General features: G+C 44.0%; 1 protein-coding gene across 1 annotated transcript in view; it reads right to left on the reverse strand.

Moving 5' to 3' along the window:
• Nucleotides 1-329: 329 nt before the first annotated feature.
• The window catches only part of adgrl1a (adhesion G protein-coupled receptor L1a), a gene marked incomplete at both ends in the record, with an annotated part of 80,173 nt that continues 58,668 nt past the window's right edge, over nt 330-21,834 (reverse strand). The window contains 17 exons of the mRNA XM_080043274.1: nt 330-1,237; nt 1,369-1,386; nt 2,893-3,015; nt 7,303-7,399; nt 7,891-8,046; nt 9,397-9,565; nt 9,667-9,758; nt 9,875-9,941; nt 10,255-10,475; nt 14,006-14,212; nt 15,009-15,182; nt 15,285-15,493; nt 16,385-16,507; nt 16,672-16,852; nt 19,041-19,079; nt 19,834-20,019; nt 21,035-21,138. Of these exons, the coding sequence (XP_079899400.1) occupies nt 330-1,237; nt 1,369-1,386; nt 2,893-3,015; nt 7,303-7,399; nt 7,891-8,046; nt 9,397-9,565; nt 9,667-9,758; nt 9,875-9,941; nt 10,255-10,475; nt 14,006-14,212; nt 15,009-15,182; nt 15,285-15,493; nt 16,385-16,507; nt 16,672-16,852; nt 19,041-19,079; nt 19,834-20,019; nt 21,035-21,138 (3,074 nt within the window). The remainder of the gene's footprint in view (nt 1,238-1,368; nt 1,387-2,892; nt 3,016-7,302; nt 7,400-7,890; nt 8,047-9,396; nt 9,566-9,666; nt 9,759-9,874; nt 9,942-10,254; nt 10,476-14,005; nt 14,213-15,008; nt 15,183-15,284; nt 15,494-16,384; nt 16,508-16,671; nt 16,853-19,040; nt 19,080-19,833; nt 20,020-21,034; nt 21,139-21,834) is intronic.

The raw sequence follows: 21,834 nt of genomic DNA on the forward strand, positions 1-21,834 counted from the left end.
AATATCTAAAGGTAAAGGGTGTGGATTGGTACATTCAGAGTGCTGGACTTGGCCTTAGGGTACTGAAAGGAACTGGGACTTGGTTTGGAGAGAGGCTATCACTCATCTCCAGAGGACGGGGGATGGTTAAGGGATCAAGGCTACTTCAGTCAGCCACGACTCCCCCTGAAGGTTACTCTGTTTGCTCATTGGTCAGGTATATGAAAGTCAAGAGAAAAGAAAGGCAACCAATCAAGCAGAGAGTAGAGAGGTGCGAGATCGAGGCAGGCTATTAGGAGGCGGCTCTGGCCATCACATTAGTCCCCGACTTCCTCCGTTGGGGGCTCCAGTCACAGGCTGGTGACCAGCTGCATCTGTCCGTCTCCATCGTTGTGGGCGGGCTCCTGAGTCTGGTGTCCCTCCCCACTTGGCCTCCGGGGATGGGCCTGGTAGAAGGTCTGCATGGGGGCCCCGCGAGAGCCCAAGGCAGGCCTCCCAGAGCTGTAGTACAGCTCCTCGGGGGGCTGCGCCGAACGGGGCACCACCTCCAGGGCCTCTGGACTGCTGTCAGGGTAGGGTGAGTCTTGCAGGTTGGTGATGCTGGTGTACAGGGAGTCAGGGGCCGGGGAGTCTGGGGCTCTGCTGCCTCCAAGCCCGCACTGCCCTGCACTCTGGCCACTGTGAGCGCTGTGGCCCATGCTCTCTGTGAGGTCGGCCGTGTAACTCTCAGACTCCTCTGGATCGCTTTGGTACAGGACGGACTGGGCGCGCTGCAGTAGAAGGGGCTCCTCCAGCGCTTTGTAAAGGAGCTCCACATCCTGTGGCGTGCGCTGCCGGCCCTCTGTCAGATAGTCCTCGTCTTCGTCCATGCTCATAGAAGGCTCTGGCCCCGTCGTCCCTCGACCCACCCCACCATGAGGACACCCCCTGGCCAGGCTGCCACACACCCTGTCCCCCATGTCCCCTCCACTTCCCCCTCCGCCTCGCAGGTTGTTGTGCACCAGCTCGGAGATGATCATTTTTTCAAAGGCCGCCGCGTCGGAGAGGTTTCGTCGAATGCCTCCGCCCAGGCCCTCTGAAGCGCGGGGGTTGAGGAGAGGAGGGGAACTGTCTCCACCACCAAGGAAGTCACAGCTGCCCCCGCCGCCACCCCCCGGGCCAGTCGGGCCAGTGCGCAGGGAGTAGCTGTTGTTGAAGTTACCGTTCAAAGGCAGTGTCTCCATCCCACAGGGGTCACGGGCCTTAGACAATGTGCTCTCTAGACCCAAACACAACCAGAAGAGAGACAGAACACAGCAGGCTTTGGTATATTGTAGAGTAATATTCAAGGGTCAATAAGAGAAGATTAAATATCCAATGATATATCAATCGTAAATGAGATACACTTACTTTGGTCACGGAAGGTTCCTGTGTATACCAGAGAGAAAGCATTGTGGAGAAAATGGAATAGACAGTAAGTGTTCTTTAATGATGCAACATTAACTTGATATATTTGTTTTTAAGACATCTCAAAAGGGAACCATTAATGCAATAAAAAATATTCTAGTCCATCCGGCCCTTTTCTTTTCACATCCAACCTTTCAACTCTTACCAAACGAACGAATGCACGCACAGTTACATTATCTCTGATTCAGGCAGACCAAGTCATGTTTGGCAGACATTATAGTCCACATTTACTTCTAAGGCAAAGAAGGATTCACTGGATATTTATTTTCTTCTGTCGGTGATACTTGAATACATAATTCATAAAAAACCCTTCATGGTACCAGTAATGTTTATTTCTTCCATTCAAATTGCCAAATATCTTGTGCTTTTTCTCCTAAATTACCATTACAGAGCAAAGCAAGAGCTAGGGCCGCCCAAAAAGTGAGAAGTGTGTTCATTTGATTAATTGAATGTGTAGCGTGGCTTTAATCAACGTTCCTCTTTGGTGGTTGTGTGGGTAATTAGACATTCTAATGAAGTGCTCTCCCTACTTCCTCTCCCACTCACTTCTAAAAATGTCTTGGCTGCCAGGCCTGTGGCCATCAGGCTTGACGTATTGTGCAGAGAGGCTGTAAAATATTTAACAGAAACGCCGCCTTAAATATCAGTAGTCAGACACTAGGCTTGATACTGTGCGGTTGCACACTCACTCAGCCAGTGCAGCTCCACACAATCATAGTTCTCCCTTACCAAGTGAATATTGTCAATGCAGTTGTAGTGGATAAATTACAAGAACATGTCTAATTCAGCAGTTAAAGGCACCCCATGAGCAGTGTGGGAATGCGCCAATGCAATAAAAAAGCCATTGGGCTACTAAAAAATGCACAGGTAGAACAAAGTACAAACACACACACACACACACACACACACACACACACACACACACACACACACACACACACACACACACACACTCTTAAAGTGAGCACTCACACCTGATCGACCTAAACCCAGATGGACTGTCCCTAGCCACCAAAGCTGTCCGATCCCTTTTTACAGCAGTAATGCAGACAACTTTTTTTTTGCTTGGGAAAAGGAAAGCTCTCCCCAAGATTTTCTGGCAGTCACAGCTGTAGCTAAACTTCTAATCAATGTGTGTCTGTTCTCATGAAGATTTGAGATATGGCCAGATGGCTGGTAATGTAGGCACTGTTTGGCTCTGTTCTGCTTAGCCTAGTGAATCGGTCTGACAGCTACATATTCTAACATTAAAAAAAAACTCTCACAAACACACACACACACACACACACACACACACACACACACACACACACACACACACACACACACACACACACACACACACACACACACACACACACACGTACAAGCACTCAAATACAGCAGGCAGGGTGCATAATGAATATACACACACACACATGCTGACAAGAATGCCCACACAGACTGGAGAGTTATTGAGGAACTAACCAGTAGAGTTGAAGAGGCCAGGTGAGGGCGGGGTGAAACTCTCAGCCAATAGAGTGTTGTAAGGAGAAGTACCAGTGCGAGTCTGTAACACCGGGTTAGTCAAAAGGTGGTTGCCCATTGTCGCTGCAAAACACAAACATTTAAAAAAAAAAAACATAATCATAAAGAGGGTCTCATATGTTCCTCAAATGTATGCAAAGCAATCACAAGCAGAAACTGTGTACACAATAGGTGTAACGTTCGTAAAATTCGCAATTCCAGACTCGGTAATAACATCGGTAATCATACAAATATTTACTGTTTCTTCAAATGGGGCTATTTTGGTTATGCCTGTGCTTCATGGAGTAATGCATTTCACAGTGTTTCCTCAATGTTTATGACGACTGACTGTAACCTTTGAGTATGAATACAATTGCAGGGGGAAAGGTACTGTTTGGAGCATGGCCATTTGTTTTCTTCCCTTTGGCTCCTGACAATGTAGTCAGATGGGGAAGAACAGTAATGCATGCCATTATGTAGTCTAGGGGTGCAGCCATTGAAACACAGTTCATTTCCAGTGAAATGTGAATGCCACTACAAAACAAATATAATTCAAAGAAATGGCACGCGGAGAATGTTGTATAATGCCCATGTACGGCTCCAGCCTGAGGCAAGTCGAACAGAAATGCCATGAAATTAAAAATAGGACAGCATGACAGAGAGTAGACCAAGGCAAAGTGCAACCTTTAGGTCTCATGCCTACCATTTATCACACAGCACGGGAGCAGGGAATTCAAAAATATAAAATAAATAGCTGTGTGCACACACACGGCTATTTCTTTGTCATTTTCCTCCTCTCACTTCCCCTGTCTATCTTTCTGGCACGCCACTCAAACCACTCTCCCTCCATTTTCTGGCTTGTTCCCCTGTGTCTTGACAATTTTCTCAGTTCTTCATGCCAGGATTTTTACAAACAACACCAAATGAGTTGGATTTAGCGGTCTGTGTAAACCTCGTAGGAATATCCTGTAGAAAATTAAAGGAACTAGCTTCAAGTAGGGAAGGAAAGTAGGGCAGTGGAGGCTGTGTGTGTGTGTGTGTGTGTGTGTGTGTGTGTTTGTGTGTTTGTGTGTGTGAACTGCATGCTTTGTCTTCTGGACACATTACTATTGTCAGGAAGTGATTGTGGTTTCTAAAGAAGTGAAGTGGGGAAATCAAAGAGATGGGAGATGCCAACGATAACGACACAGCATCTCTCCTCTAGATTCGGCCGTTTTAATTACTCCTCGGTGATAGTGCCTTTCTCTAGATCTCTTTTTTCATTTACCGCCCCTCCCTCCATCCCTCCATCCCCTTCCTCTTTCACTTTCTGCCAACTGACAAACTTTCCTCAGAAGCACAGACAATAAAGGCTTCACAGCACAGTTGCTTGTGTTTGACAGCATAACATGGAAGGATCCACATTGTGTGTCTCTCTCCACCCGGCCTGGTGATTGCTCTATCGTGACGAAAAGCTCCGGAAACCAACCTGCCCAAACACACACAAACACAAACACACACATGCACACACACACGCACGCCAAACACACACACACACACACACACACACACACACACACACACACACACACACACACACACACACACCTCTCATCTATCCAGCTCACTCGTAGCACACCTCTTTCTCACCCCCCGCCTTGCTCCTGTCATTCGCCCCGATTAGAATAATTACCCCCTGTTCACTTGCACGCTAATCAGTTCATTAAAAAGAAAATGGATGAAATTAGCATAGAGAGTGACGGCTGATATAGCAACAGCCTCTGTGTCATCATCAACAACCCTCACACGCCCCCCCCCGCCCCCCCAGCCCCACCCTCACCCCATTCACCCAATGGGAACCTGAGCCAATCGTGTTTTGCATCTACAGTGTCGTTGAATTAATCAATAAGCCAAAACATCACAAACCTTGCAGCTCTGGATATACTTCACAACTCCCTCATTGACCAATCCACCAAACTTGCCCTCTGCCACATTAAGGCACACCACACGTGATGGCGACACTCAAACGAAACATCTGTCAAAAAACATCTGTCATAATTCCTTGCCCACTCCTATATAGGCAGGGAATTAAGCTTTCCGCCGAAAACTACTCTAGTCTAACTGATGGCTGCGCTGGTGACGCCACCAGTTGGCTGAGGCTGAGACAGTCAGTGACTCCACACACATTATTCACTTCATATTCATGGGCTGTGCAGAGCTCAGAGGTAAGGGCTGGCGTCACTACAGGCAGGCTGAGGAGGATATGGATGCATGTTTGGATGTGATCGATCCCATGCAGCTATAAAATGGTGAGAGGAGTTCAAACTGGTAATCTCAGGTTGGCTCAAGGTGCAGTGCTATTACTATATTTTACACTAATGATGGTATGAAAACACATGCAATATATTCACATCATCGTGTAACCACTGTGTAAAATGTACCCCTCATAGTAGGACAAAGAGAAATATATCTTGTTTGTATCACATTTAAAAACAATAAAAAAAAAAGTAATGAACAGACTCAAAAAATGTAAAATGAGAAAAGTATATATTTTATCAAGTGATGTAGCCTACTTAAGTAAACTGTTGAGTTACTGGAGTATTTTCATGTCGTGCTACTTGATACTTCAACCCTATTACATTCATTAACCCAACCTTGTACTTTTAACTCTACTACATTTATTAGACAAAATTAGTTTCTCAGAAGATTGAGATTAATAAAAAAAATATGAATTAATATTAATCAACAAATAAATGATGGTGTACTATTATGGATTAACCTACCTGGCAGATGTAACATTAGTGATGCTTACACATTACACAGACTATGTTAACAGTATTGCTACTTTTACTAACGGCAAGATCTAAGCACGTCTTCCTGTTCCACCACTGGATTAATGTGATAGAAGATGTGGTCAAGTGGCTATAGTATCACTCTCTTTAAGTTTAATTGGCAAATTACTGTGTACAAATCTAAATCATCTTAATTACAGAAACAGGAGTTTATTGTGTAAGAACATAAAATCAGTAACACTAGTGACAAACCCACCCACACACACACAACCAAGTTTCCGGGCTCGATATATATTTATGCTGTTGCTAAGTGCTTTCACTGACCACCAGCTGCCACTCCGAAACTGAAACCCACCACCCACGAGCCAGCCTTCAACCATATGTTATCATTTAAACAACATATATTGCTGTTATTTCCTTGGTTGCCCAGAAGCTGAGAGGCAATCTTTCATTATTCCTGTATACTGTTAAATGTGCAACATTTTACTTTGCAAAATGTTGACCTTTTCTAAGAGGCAGAGAGAGCTGGCCGCAGCATCCATCATCTCAATCAACGGGAAGCCGGTGGAGCTGGTGGAGGAGTATAAATACCTGGGCACCATCTTCGACACCCAGTTGAAATTCTCCTCCAACACTGAAGAGATCCTTAAGAAGTGTCACCAGCGGAAGTATCTCCTAAGGAAACTAAATTCCTTTGGAGTCAGCAAAAACATACTGCTAACTTTCTATTGCTCCTTCATTGAAAGCATCTGTACATTTTCCATAACTTGCTGGTTCCACTCCATCACCCTCCAAAACAGAAACCGCCTAGAGAGTACGGCCAGAGTCTGCTCTAAGATAATTGGACTTCCAACAAGAACTCTCTCCTCCATCCACGACCAGCAAACACTCCGGTTAGCCAACAGAATTATGCAGGACCCCTCACACGCTCTACACCCCGCCTTTGAGTGGCTCCCCTCAGGGCGCCGACTACGCTGCCCCGGTTGCAGGACACAGAGGAGAAAAGCAACCTTTGTTCCCAAGGCTGTTCACCTCCTAAACTCCTCCTAAACCCCCCACCCAGGCTCGTGCCCCCCCCCCTCCCCACATGGACTGGCAAAGCCGTGAACTTTTGCCCTCTCACTCCCAATAACTATTACAACATAAATACCTCGCCTCAATTCATCTCAAATTGTATTATAACCAGATTGGTATTTATTAACTGATTGTCATATTTAACACATTTTACACTTTTAAGAGTCAGCTCTCCATTTATAAACATGTATTTTGCATATTTTATACATATTATATATTTGTGTATTTGTAGACACCTGTGCTTGTGTGTATTGTCTGCCAGGTAGCAACGCTGTGTTTGTGTGTTTTATGTTTGGACATGGCCTTGTCCTAATGCTGCTGCTCTATGTGCTCTCAATTGCCCCCTGGGGACAAATACAGTTTTTTTTTATTGAATTTGAATTGAATGGCTCCGTCCCAAATAGCACAATGCCTTTCCTGTTGTTGTTCAATTGAGTAAATATACATGAGTGTGTTATAATCAATGGGTTGTGTGCTTTTAAGCTTGCCAAACTTAACAAAGTGAAGTGATAAAGGGATGCCTCACCGCGGTTGAGGGTTGGGGTACTATTGATATCTCCCGCCATGAAAGAAGATTCCGTCTGCTTCCGAACCGTGTCGTTCCACATCCTGCGGATCCGACTCTGGAAGAAGAAGCACAGTGAAATGAATGGCAGCAAACAGACAGGTTACATATAGAAACGCAGTGGGTAGACTTCTTAACTCAGTGGGGCTGCTGTAATCGAAACTGTGGGGCTCACTCTAATCTATAAAGAACAATGGGGAAAACAGGCCAGACGCAGAGAGTGAGGCGTTGGTATAAAGAGGCACACAACTATGTTGTGTTCTCATGAGGGGGGCTAATACACTCAAGATGTGTAAGACATGATAACAGTCGCTGATACAATTGTTATTTGGAAGTGTCTTATTACTTAACATACCTTTTAAACAAGGGGCACAATAAGTCCAACAGGGTGGGGTTATTTCTATTGCTTTTAAATCTATTTTGTTTTGACACCCTTTTTGACAGGGTTGTAAAAACAGCCAATATCATAATTTGATCGATGCTTAAATAAAGAAGCTGGTGTGCCTGCATGGTGGGATTGTGCTTTGTGTGTGCCTGTCCTGCCTGCACCTGTCTGTGGGCCGCTGCGTGGCGAGCTTGGCTGCCGCTGTAGTAGCGGTTGTTGGCACGCAGGCCTGAGTTCTTCAGAGAGCCGTGGGAGCTGGTGGTGGAGGTGCGGCTGCAGCAGTAGGAGTGACGCAGACATTTACTGTACTCCTTATGGACCTGTAGAAATAAAAAGAACACATAAAGCCACTCATAAACACAAACACTAAGGGCGTATTCACACCTGCAGTGTTCAGTTCTTCGGTTGAAACAAAGGTGCACTTCCGCCCTCGGTGCACATCTTTCAGGAAGGTCTGAATACAACACAACACCCAGGTGCACCGAGACCACCTCTTCTACTGGGTCTCGGTGCGCTTGTTTGGTCTGCATCCGGGTGTGATTGCTGTATTCACACGAACTCTGCTGCAGTTTGTTTGTGTTTTGAATTTGGCCGGACCTCGATCTGACCCAAATGCAAGAAGCGCTGTGCCTTTTCTCTGTTTTCTTTTTAAATAAATCGCCGTCATTGTGGAGAAGATTAGTTGTGGTAAGAACGGCCGGGAGCCCAGAGCTGATAGGCCTATATAGGCTACTTCTGATAGAGAGGACGCTTAATAGTGATTAGTTCAGCGATCAGATGAAAGAAAGGGGACCGTCTCCCACACAGTGCGGACAGGTTCACACTGTACTTTGCATGAACCATAGATAGTATATAAAAGGTATTAAGGTTTTAACAGGTTAGACCGTTAATACTATCCCCGTCAGTTTGCCTCAGCTGTGTGTCAGCTTGAGCACATTCTTCTTGTGAGCCGTGCGTTCAGCAGCAAAAATACAGTGAAAATGATATGTTTCACATAGTGGGCTACAAGCCACTAAACGTGACATTGACAAACATATTTTAACAACAATAATCATATGAAACAACAATAATTTCATGTTTTTTATTTAGCCTATAGATTTATTTACTATTTTGAACCCCCTATTAGATCATATTATAAATCAGGCAGTAGTTGCCGTCGTCCCCCCCTCTCTCTCAAACAACGAAGGCCTAAATGAGTACAGATGTTAATGATGCACTGTTGTTATGGAATATATCCATGATTTTTTTTTACACTTTGGCAGATTTCACTTTGTGCTTTCTGCTTTTCCCCGCCCCAGAATGTCTGTTCAATGAATGAATGAGTTTGAGCTTAGCACACATGTGTTTTTTCTTCGTAATTTAGGTTAATTTGCAAAAAGGGAAATGTGAAAGTGGACCACACCAAACCAAAAAAAATCTAAATTCTATTTGGTCTGGACCAAATCAACTGAACAAGCGGACATTCCCAGTGTTTCAGTAACTTAGACCCAATGTGGAGCAATGGAGGCTTTTAACACCAATAAAATGTACTTAATGCAATCCCTCTAAACGTGTCTAATGAATATCAATCAGACATACACATCAATTCATCCAACTCAGCAACATTGCATCTACTTATTCACAATGACATCCATAATATATAGTCATTTAGACTAGTATTCTGTCTTTACCTTCTTCTGCAGGGCACAGTGGAAGATGAAGATGAACATGCCTTGGAAGGCATTGAAGGTGGTGAAGAGGTAGGCCATGATCACCGTGTTCTCATTGATAAAGAGCAGGCCAAACGCCCATGTCAGTGCCAGTAGGAACAGCAGGGCAATGGCCCCAAGAGCCCATGACCTGATGAAGTGGACACAGAAAGTAATGCATTCATACATAGAAAACAGCAATCCATTTGGTGTGGTTCACTCAGCCAATGGAAACAGCTAAATGGAACTCACCTAATATTATCCAGGCGGCTAGAGTCAGGTTTGAGTGCTGAGGAGTTACGGATCATCTTGTGTAAAGTGATCATGAGGAAAATGAGGTTGAGCTAAAGACAGAATAAATGTGCTGTTAATTTGACATTCTGCTCCAAAAAACATACAGACTTTGACTGGGGGATGTCAAAATAGGGAAATAATACTGTCTGACAGTAAAGGCTAATACCATAATAACAAATGAAACGGGTCCAATGAAGCTCCAGATGAAGTAGTTATCCACTCGCAGCCAGCATCTGGAGTGGCACAGAGGAGAAAGAGAGAGAGAGTTACACACCAGTGAGCTCAGGAACAAACACATACACACTCAGATATGTGAACACACACACACGCACACCCCCGTACAATCACACACTATTTCCCTGTCTCAGTGGATTATCTTATGAAGGCTAATCATCGGGCTTTGGCTAAGTGTGTTCAGAAAAGCCAGTCCGCGGGGAGGTGCGAGAGCCGTTTCACACAGCGCTGCATATTACATTTCCAGCTGGGGAAATAGCATAATCCTGCTTCTCAATCTGCAGGTGCAAAAAGGCCTGTCTTCACACGTACGCTTTCTTGGTCCCATAGCTCCTGTAGTCTATGGCCGCGGAGATGCCCACCACCAGCGCGGGGAAGCAGTAGCCGCACAGATAGTAGTACTTTTTACGGGAGTACTCGCTCTCAAAGACCTCCACCAGCATGAGATAGAGCTGCACACCCTCCAGACACATCCAGGAGAAGGCAGCCAAGAAGAAGAAATGTAGAAGGCCAGCAAAGATGGGACAGGCAATCTGAGGATAGCAGCAAGGAGGAGAGTAGAGAGAGGAGAAGAAGGAAAATATATAGAAGGAGTGTATGAACAGCCAAGCTAAAGGTATATACTGTAACTCTAAAACAGATGAGGAAAGAACAGAGACACTTTCAGGAGGTACATTTGGACATTCACAGAGGAGAAAATAAAAGCTGACCCCTTTGTGCATATTATTGAGTGGTATTCATTACTGGAGTGCAGCAAATGTTTTATAGTATAGAGTATAACGTTATGGCGCTGCCTCCATTTCAGTTTCACAGTCGACCATTCAATAAAAAAAAGTTGTTACTTGTCTTCATGTTTCAAATCTCCAGACTCTGAAGTTGGAAAGTAAAATAAAATGTACCTGATCTTGTGACTCACTTCATAAAGGACAGGCGAGTCCAGTTTTTAAACAGCAGACATATTGCAGAGCTTTTTTCAAAGAGCAGTAAAAAACAACCCTATTCAAGAGAGAGAACCTAACATCCTTGGTGGTTATCAGGTTTAAAGCCTCTGGAAAGCTGGTCAGAAATAGTAAAAATCAATACACAATATCAAAGTTGGGTGTCTCAATAAGCTTTAACATGAATCTGATTGAAAATAGATGTTCATGAATGTTAGAACTTAGTTCAAAATACAGCTTTTTTTAATGTCTTGAGAAAGTCAGGAATGTGTGGGCGTGGCTGTATCAAACAGTCTCCATGGCAACAGTCAATGGCCCTCATTTAATAACAGTGCGTAAGAGCATAAGAACATTTCACTCACAAATCGGTGATTTATCAATATTTTCGTACCTAAATTTCTTCGTATTCTGTGAACAAATTTAAAACTTCCTCAGACCATGCGTACGCACAAATAAAACATGTTTGACTGTCTTAGAAAATGTAAATAAACACTTTTTAACTAAATGCATAGCATAATAAAACCACATTTTCATCTTCATACATTATCGTATTACTATTTGTCATAATTAAAATATTCAAATAAAAGCTGAGTTTACAGTTCTAGGTGCATTGCAGCATAATGGCGCTTTTCCACTGCATGGTATCAGCTCAACTCGACTCGACTCAACTCGCATGTTTGGCGTTTCCACCGCGAAAACATGGTATCTGTTTTTTTTGGTATCGCCTCGCTCTAGGTTCCAAGCGAGCTGAGCCGATGCTAAAAGGTGACGTGGGCTGATTGGCCAGACGGTAGTCTCTGGCCAATCAGTGGCCGGCCGTGTGCCGACGCTTCTGATTGGCCAGAGACTACCGGCTTCATTCTGTTGTTTATTCTCCCCAACTCTCCAGGACTTTTGAGTGTATTTACGCCGCGTGCAGCCTTCTCTGGCTCTCTTTCATTTGATTTGCATCACAGATCCGAATTTTTTTTCCATATATACGCTAAGCTCACCCAGTGTTGGTTGTTGGGGAAGTTACTTTAAACATACGAGAGGAGACATGTAGGGCAGCTAGCAGCTAGGCTAAATAGCCTATAGTAGCCAGCTGGGACAGACATGATAGCGAGCGATTACATTACAAGCCTCAGACTGAACTGATTACCTCAATAAAATATTCAGGCTGAGACACGGCTTGCATTTGAAAACACGTATCCTGAAACAAGCACTAAACAGTCAACTTTATCATGCCCGTGTTTACGTGCATAGGGATGTACGTGACGCATCCCTACAGCTGACTGTGTGGCAGAGTCACACATCGGGACACCAACCCTCCATTTTAATGGCCCGTCACAATATTATTCTACTTCTTTTAGCAAACAGATACAAGGGGGGTATTTCTTAAAGATTTTTCATCCGTGTTTTTGGCGGTTGGTTCAGTTAATAGTGCAACAACTGCTCGTAATTTCTGCTTTGCTACTTGGCTCCGGAGTTGGCTTTCAGCCCCGCCCACGTTCAGGAGGTACTATTTGCAGTGGAAAACGACCCGTGCTGCTACCAAACCAAGTTCAACTGAGTCGAGTTGAGTCGTGTCGAGCTACATGTGCGGTGGAAAAGCGCCATAATAGAATGTCAACATGAAAATATAACAGTCTAGTTTTGTTTTTTTATTGTTTGCATTGCTATTTTATTTCAAATAAAATGTAAGTGTACTGATTTCATTATGGTTGTTCATTATTTAAATCAAATAAGCAATTGAAAAATATATTTTTAGGATTATGAAAATAACTAATTTTAAGTGACAGTCCTTGCTGAAATTCATCACTTTTTTCATCATGTTTTTGCAAAATGCAACTCTGGACGTTTGTAATACTATTCCAGTGATTCGACAGATCAGATGGCCACTGTCCTCCACTGGTTTAATTTTTTCGTTTTGATATCAAACCTTTTCTTTTTCACCTGAGCCACATATCTCAGGCGACACAACGTTTAACTTTTAACGTTTACCACATAGATAGTGTATAAAATGGATGTAGCATCCGGGTTGACCTCAGTTATTCCAACTGCATCCAATCGTCCTGGCCTATGTGCGTCGCCATCTTGTCAGATTTTTACTCTGCCTCATTTCCTCTTACCGAAAAAGGGCATTGATATGACTTTGGGTGGAGGGAGATACGCCCATCTAGCTGACGTATACCTCCAAGGCGAAGTGAGTGCCAACGGGCGACTAGCTGTCACTCAAGCGAGCACGCCCCTAATTATTCATACATTTTAACTTCCAATAGAATAAAAACTAGCCTGCTAGAAAAAAAATTCAACCTCCTCAGTGATGTCATGGAGATATGACCTTAACATACAGACTATAATGTTTTTTTGTACCAGGCCTTAAAAAGGTTGAATAATGCTGTGAAAACGGCCTATTTTTGTCACTTCTGCAATGGATGCTGGTAGAACTCGCTGTGGTTGGGGCTTGGTTTATTCCTCCGTTATTAACCCCCCGCCCCCCATCTTCATCCCCACGGAAACGCTTGGAAAAAGTTCAGCCTTTTCTGTCTCCCTCCTGGGCCACAGCTGTGTCTATTTCTTCAGAAGTGAAATGCTTCTTTATTACTTTAGGGATCATGCACTCCTCTCAAAACCTCGGAAAACAGATGTCCTTATATAAAGAAATGAGGGCGTTTCTGTAGGCTGCTTGCAGAGAGCGGGCACGCGCCTGTAAGTTTAGAATAGGTCTGATTTACTGACATACACAAATTGGTAGGAACAAAATCATCTGGTACGCACGTTTCGTAAATCCAACCGTGATATTGCAAACTTAATCTTTTCTTAAGGCAAGTAAGAACATTTCCACACACTTATTAGTAAATGTGGGCCATTGTCTTTATTGAAAGTTCGTGCAGATAACTATCATGATTGGTTCAAAATACTTAATGTGTCATAAGAACTTGAGCAAAGCCCGCCTCATCAAAACCAAATTTCTGTTCATTTTTGTCAAACTTAAATGATTATAACTTTAATTTGGATTGATAAATATGCCTAACTCTTTTCAGATGCTTTACTATCATGCCACTAACTCCCCAAATGACAAAGTTAGAAGGATTTTGTGGATTTGGGTTTTACAGGGGCTTTAAACATGTCTGCTAACTCACGTGATATTCTGTCTTGTTGATGCCGAGGAAGAGCAGCTCTGCGATGAAGAGGTTGATGCACAGGTTCTTGTGGATGGTGTTGCGGTCGGTCTGCAGCCCCCGCAGGAAGCAGAAGGTGGAGATGCAGATGGCCAGACACACCAGGGAGATGACGATCCCCACCCAGGTGATCACAAACAGGAGCAGTTCATGCATCCGCCCCTGGTACTGGAGGTTCCATTTAGTGTGGCATAGACAGTGGTGGGGGGGGGGGGGGCCCAGAGTGTGGAGAGGAGAGAGGGGAAAAAAGAGAGATACATAGCAGAACCAGACAATTAGAGAGGGACAATACAGGACAAGAGAGCGGAATGGAGGATGAGAAGTGTAGAGACAGATGGGGGTAGCAGTGGAAGTAATAAAGAATAAGGGGATAGATAGACAGAACAGGGGAGGGGAGAGAAAGAGCAAGGGCTTTATTTAATATTTGTAAATAAATGCGAGGAGCTAAAGTGTAGAGACAAGACGTCCTGAAAAAAAAATACATGACATTCAAATTCATGTGAATGTCAGCGAGAAGTAGCAGGACATGAATTTGTAAGTACGCGTCTCTCTCCGTGAATGTCAGTGTGAAAAAAGGACGAAGGAGATCTCAAAACAAAGAGCTTGTCAGCCTTGAGAGGACACATTAATGTGAATGTGTGTGTGTGTGTGGGTGTGTGTGTGTGTGTGTGTGTGTGTGTGTGTGTGTGTGTGTGTGTGTGTGTGTGTGTGTGTGTGTGTGTGTGTGTGTGTGTGGGTGTGTGTGTGTGCGTGTGTGTGTGTGGGTGGGTGGGTGTGTGTGTGTGGGTGGGTGGGTGTAGGTATGTGTGTGGGTGGGTGGGTGTAGGTATGTGTGTGGGTGTGTGACTGAATGTGAGAGAATGCTAATGCTAGCGTGAATGAACATATGCATAAATTACTTGGTTTCCCATTTTAAACCCTGTGTCTTTCTTCCTGCCACGCCCTTGTTTTTTCCTTTACTCACATTGGGCTCGTGGTGAGCCATGAGCACGGCAAAGTTGGTGAGGTGGCTGCAGGAGCAGGTGGTGTGTGTGCTGTTGCTGTCCAGCAGCCTGCAGCCCTGGGATGACCACTGCCCTGTCATGGAGCGCTCAGAGTAGTTCCAGAAGGAGCAATTGGCAGTGTAATAATTCTCCAACTGCATAGAAAACAAAAAACGAGAGGCGATGACGGAAAATTACGACGGGCGTCTGTATGTCAGAATGCATTTTATAGTATGAAAAGGAGTGAATTAGGACACCTGTAGGTGTTTGAGTGTGAAGACCACGGGCTCAGTCAGAAACACTCTGCTGGACTCTTTGTTAATGGAGGCAGCGATCACATTGGTGTTGACGGCCAGGCGCTTCTTGACCTGGCTCGGCCCCTCCACCTCCATCTTCACCGTGGCGTTCTCCGTGGACAGGAAGGAGCCCAGGTTCTTATACAGGATGAACACCACCTTGACTTGTCCTGCACGCAAAAGATGAACAGAAAGAGAATAAAAGAGAGAACGGGAGCGAAAGAGAGAAAAGAAAAAAGGAAGCAAAAAAAATTAGCAAATTTCATATGAATAGGGAGATGCAGAAAGCAGGGTGGAGGGGTGGAGGAGGGGGAAAAAAATCCAAATCCAGAAAATGGGGGCATAATATGGTAATGGCGACGAGAGTGACAGAGATAGAGGGTGGGTAGTGACAGGGCAGGCGGGAGGGAGACAGAGAGAGAGAGTTAGTGAAGGTTAGAATGATGGTAAGGACCGTTTCATTTTGACTGGGGGAATAGAGTGAAATTTAATGTGGAGGGCAATGGAACATTCATCCCTCAAGCATTCACAGATCTCTTATTATTCCATATGAATATTTCATGTGCGTTTGTTTCAATCATTCTAATCTCGTTCCCACTGCAGAGCCGAGTGGAGACAGAGAACAGAAAAGGGGATGAGGATGAGGGGCCATGGAGGGAGGAGGGGAGCCAATGACAGAGAGAGAGAGGGGGGATGGAAACACGAGAGATGAGAGGGGGATAAGATGGGGAAGAAACGGAGCGAGAGGATGGAATGGGGAAGAGAGGGAGAGAGAGGGAGTGCTGAGATTGCTCTGTCAGACTGGGTGCCGATGTAATCTGCACGCCTCCCCAGCTATTCTATTAAGACTGCTGTTAAGAAACCATCAGGAAAAGAAATTGTCTCAGCACTTTTGTTAATCTGATTAGCCTATTATTATGAACCAATAACTTACTCAAGTGCATGCAGATTGTTTTAAGATAGCATTCCAAATGCAAATGGGGAAACACAAGAGTGGGCCGCACAGGACAGTGCCATTTGTCAGGCCATTGGGGTGGGGGTGGGTGGGTGGGGGGGCTGACCGTTGCGACTGTACTGCTTGATAGTGGAAGCTGAGAGTTGGATGGTGCTGTCGCTGGCATAGTTCTGTGGGAAGGATAAGTCCTGCAGGTCCATCTCTGTGTTGAGAACGTGCACCTCCAGGTCTGAGGGTGGACACACAGCACACACATACTTATCTAACTTTGAAATATGCAAAAAAAAATATGTCGAGACGCAACCTGTAGGTACAATTGTACAAACAGTGTTCCAAACTATCGTACATCCATATATCCACCATGACTTACAGCATTTAATACAATGTTCTTACCAATGCTGGGCGCTCGGTCCGAAAAACGATTCCCGTACATGTTATTGGCCAGGAGAAAGGCTCCTCTCTCCAGGACGTCCAGTAGCATGGTGGCAGTGTGGGCCTGTTCAGTGCTATTCATGTCCTGCCACGACTGCAGGGCCTCGGGACGCAGCAAGTTGTCCACTATCTGCACCACCGCCTGTAGGACACGTACCATTCATAACCATTACTCAGAACACTTCAAATCAAATCCAATCAAATCAGTTGTATTTGTATAGCCCAATATCACAAATAGACATTTTCCTCAGTGGGCTTTACATTCCATACAGTATGACACCCTGCCCTTACACACTTAGCTCGCCTGAGAAAAAACTCCCTGTGAAAAACCCTTTATCGGGATAAAAAAAAAATTTAGAAACCTCAGGGAGAGTTACAGAGGAAGGGATCCCTCTCCCAGGACGGACATGCTGCAATAGATGTCGTAAGTAGAGAAAAATCGCTTCACTACAAGGTATCAAAAAAATCCTGAGCAGTTGACAAGGATTGAGTTAAACAGTAAAAACAATGAACTAACTGACGATGAATGAATAGCTCATATGTACGTGGTTAGAAATACGATGGGAATATTTCAATAAATGCGAATGCTCTGAATAATTATATTTTTCTACTTTTATATGATGTCGTGTCAGGTCCTTGAGTCGTGTGCAAATAGCACATTCCCGCTAAAACTTTAGTAGTTATTTCTCAAATCACTGAGATCTTCTCTATATAGATGAAATAAATGTTAGTTACATGTTAAATACATTTAGTTATGTATTCTAAGGGGAGGGAACACAAAATAACTTCCTTATAGGAGAGCAATTATTAATTATTGATTTGTTCCATTTACGACACAATTCTGAGTATATCCAAAACAATTCATTGAGAACGTGGTGATTATGCAGGTGGACTGGTAGCTAGTAACTCATTATGGTAAACTCTTTCATGGACTCAGTGTCTAGCGGTCTGTTGTGAGATTTTAGAAAGTGCACTTAGCTATTAATTAGCTGTTCAGTAATTAGCAGTTAGTTCTTGATTTCCTCATTACTCGTTCTTTAGTAATGACTCATTTTATACCATGGTGTTAAGAGTAAACACATTGAATGACCACTTGAAGGTACAAAGATGCTATGAGAAGAAACTTACCACTCCCCTGGCTGCACTACATTTATTATTGTGCTATGTCAGACATATTACAATTCTATTTCACACTTACAATTCATTTAATGGCAATTTTGATGGTTGTATCAGCTATCCAATTTATTGGAGTATAGCTTGCTTGATGAATCATGTAATTCTCTTGCTCAAGCCTTTCAAAATGAAGGATTGACTGCTGTGTGAAATAAAGAGCATTGCTGTTTACAAAATGAGTGTTGCATCAGAATGCGGTCTATTGGCGACATAAGAAAAAAGACGGAGGGTGTTTTTTTGTCTCTCCTCTTAACAGTGTAATTGTGGGGCGCCCTTAGCTCAGTTGGTAGGGCGTGTGTGTCCCCCCCCCCCACCCCCCGGGCCGGGCCCAGCAGCAGACCCGGGTTCGATTCCCGCCCGCGGTCGTTCTCTGCATGTCACTCCCCTCTCTCTGCCCCATTTCACCTCTGTCTCTTCACACTATTAATAAAAGCATGAAAAATGCCAAAAAATAACTTTAAAAAAACAAACAAAAAACAGTGTGATTGTACTGAAATACCTTGCAGCAGATGACAAGAAAATAATGGTCAGTAACATGGTCAGTGGCCCTTCCCACTCATCTTGCACCAACAGAGATCAGACGACGTGGTGTCATATTACAGTATTCTGCAGACACACTAAAGACTACTTGCTGTAGCGTGATGCATTTCATCATTACAGAGAAGCACACAAGGCCTTATCATGATATTACATTACTGCTTTCTTATAACCAGAGATATTGCACACATATTGAAAAGGCACATACGGGTGTAGTTACACAAACTGCTGCCTTTCATACTAGCGTCAAATTACATTTTCTCAGATCCACAGATAATGTACATTATTGTGCAACACAATAAGGCCAAGGCCAATACTATATAGTAAGCTCTATGCAACAAAGCTCACGTGGGAAACTCTACGCCAACATTTAAATACTGTAAATGCTGTCTGCCACGGTTTACACCAAAACCTATTCACACAGCTCTCAGCGCAAAAAAGAGATTATGTGATGATTCCAAAGGCAATATAAATCATCATGCAGAGCACTGAGCCCAAAGGAATCTCATCCACAAACCTACTCTACTCAAGGATTTATCTCCCCTCAGTTATTCTAAGTTACAGAGCAGTCCTACTCCACAGGCATGCAAAGCAGGCAGGATGAAAGAGAAAAAAGCTACCTGGATGTAAGCTCGACAGGTCCGCTCTCGCTTCTGGAGCTGATGGGAGAAAACAAAGGCAGGAATTAAACAGCTAAACAAAAAAAAGTAAATTACAAACTCACTCGCCCTTGCATGTGCACTAGGGGGGTAAATTCACATTAACCTCAGCGTCCTTTTCTAATGCTCAAATTAAATATAGGCGTAGTAGGCATGTGTGTACTTCACAGCCTCCACACACACCCTGCGTCTACCTCAGGAGCGCGTCGCCGTGCGTTACTGCTGCCTCCTTTTTCGGACACACATGGAACGTCTCAACTGCTGCTGCTGCTGCAGCGCTACTCCTAAAAGCCCTGTCTTTTCTACAAAGAGTTTTCATAGATAATTCCCGTATTAAGTTGTTTCATGTCATGTTATGATGCATATGATCAATATTGAGTTTCGACAGTCATCCTAGTGCCTGGTTGCCTTTTTTTATTTATTTTTCCCTTCACATTTTCGCTTGTGGGAAGTTTTATTTTGAAAGGGACACACCGGTAAACAGTTAAACTACAGTGAATGCTGCTGGTATGACTGTCAACAGAGTATTTCTCTATCAGTTAAAGCAGAGAGACGCGTGTCTCCCCGAAAAAATGAGGTAAAGTGAAGCGTCGCTGCAGAAGCCCCTCCGACGGCCGTCTGCAGGGTGTCCCAGGTTGGGTGTGTGGCCGCTGTCGTGTGTTTACACGGTCGGTGAAAGAAAGTCAGACGCAGACGTGCAGTAGAGGTAGGATGTGCGTGTCAGGGGTAAGTGTGTGTTTCCACATTCTTCTACCTTGTTGTAGTTTCGTGCAGCTGACTCCTTGTTCCCGGGCCTCAGGGCTTGAAGCTGGGCGTCCAGTATGTCCAGCAGCTGCTCAATGAGTCGCACAGACGAGCTGACATCTCCAGCCTGGATCCGTCCCCGCGTGTGGTTCACCAGCTCTCCTGCTATGTTGGCAGCATTCTCCCCGCTCTTTATCTGCAAATGAACACACACACAAACACATACCTTCTCATACAGTGATGGTATAAGGGTGATGAAACACAACCTGCTTTAATTAGCTGGCTCATGTTTGAAGTGGTTAGAAAACTCAAACTGTTATATGTGAAATTGCACATTAACATTGCAATAAACCACGTGTATAGAGATGTGTGTCTCATCACCAACTAAACTGTTTGCATTTGTTTAGCAGTCAGATTTCCCCGAGCCCCTCCAAAAGAAGCTGCTTTATTACCAGCCCCTCTTGTGTTATTGTTAACAAAGATGGACCTTGTAGAACACATTGTGAGTATTTTATTTTCCCCTAGTGTTGTTTCACTTGCAAATCACACCCTTAGCAACCAATTGATTTTTGCCAAAAGGAGAAAGTTTAATGGAGTCTTCCCACAATGTTGCTTTTTAATGTGATGTTATTTTCCATTCCAGGCACATGCACATACTTTAATACAAAAAAAAACATTTGAGAAAGGGGAATGAATGGCTAAATAATCAACCACAGAAACCTGGCTGAGTAACTAGTTTACTTTGAATTCACATTTATATAGACTATTCTGAAATCAGATTACTGCCAAAATGTGGGATTGATCAAATTACTACAGTGAATGTAATAACATAGTCTGTCAATTAAGAAGGCAGTGAGCTAAGTTTAAAACATTATGTGTCATCTAGAAACCATGATATTCAGCTACCGCACAGGTGCAATGCCATGCAATGAGACTATGATTGAGAAATTGAAGTGGTTGAGTACTTTGCAAGCTGCCTTTGCCTTTAAAATCATTATTTAACCTAGCTGTAATTAAAGTATATTAGTGAAGAAAGAAAGTTAATTAAGTGTCAAGAGCTGACGCCTTGGAATGAAGGGCCAGTTGAAATGAGTCCGTATTTTAATCAGGCCAGCCTTAGAGATATGGAAATGTGTGTGGAGGTGGACAGGGAGGATGGTCAGGGCAGTGGGGCAGAGGAAGGGGACAGAGTCATGGCCAAGGCGTCTCACCTTTTGGGCCACCTGGTTGACCCACGGGGAGGTGCAGTTACTCAGGTCAGGACCCTGAGGGTTCCATGTGACCTGCTCCGCCAAGCACTGGAACGAAGCGATGCCTGGAGACAAGCAGAGGAAGAAGAAAGAAAGAGATGGAGAGTTTAGAGGTGCTAGGTGTCTGCAGTGAAAGGGAAAAGAAGTTGAGCCCAAAAAAAGTTTTTTCGGTTTGTTTTTTTTACCCAAGAAAAATGAAATGGAAGGAATTTAAGAAAGTAAAAACTCAAAGTGTTTGAAGATAAGAGGGAATGGTTTAAAAGAATGGTGCAGATGTACAACATAACATTTACTGTGCACACACAGACACAAACCCAAGACATCCAGTATGATCCCTCACAGTGGAATAATAACAGCTGAAGGGAAGCACCTTCCGCCCAACCCTCATTTTAAAAACAGAATTTCTCCGTTTAGTTACGGGAGTTCAGGGAGAGGACAGCGCGCAAGGATAAAACTAGAGATGCATCTATCTGCTTCTGCTGCTGCTAACACAAATAACCAACGTCAAGTCCACAAAGACAAGGCAGAGAGGAGAGGGGGAACAGAGAGAGAGAGAGTGAGGGGAGGGGAGAAAGAGAAAGATTGAAGCGGAATGGAACAGCAGAGACGACAGACAATGCTGTTCAGAGTTGTGGAAGGATCACAGCAGATGTGGTGTTGCGTTTCATACCCCCCTTTTTCTATCTCACCCACTGATCCCCCCCCCCCCTCTTCCGCTTTTCTCTATAGTACCTTCAACCACAGATTGGGTTTGAGAGCTC

Source organism: Ammodytes marinus (genome assembly GCF_949987685.1).
Source record: "Ammodytes marinus genome assembly, chromosome: 16".
NCBI classification, from domain to species: Eukaryota; Metazoa; Chordata; class Actinopteri; order Uranoscopiformes; family Ammodytidae; genus Ammodytes; species Ammodytes marinus.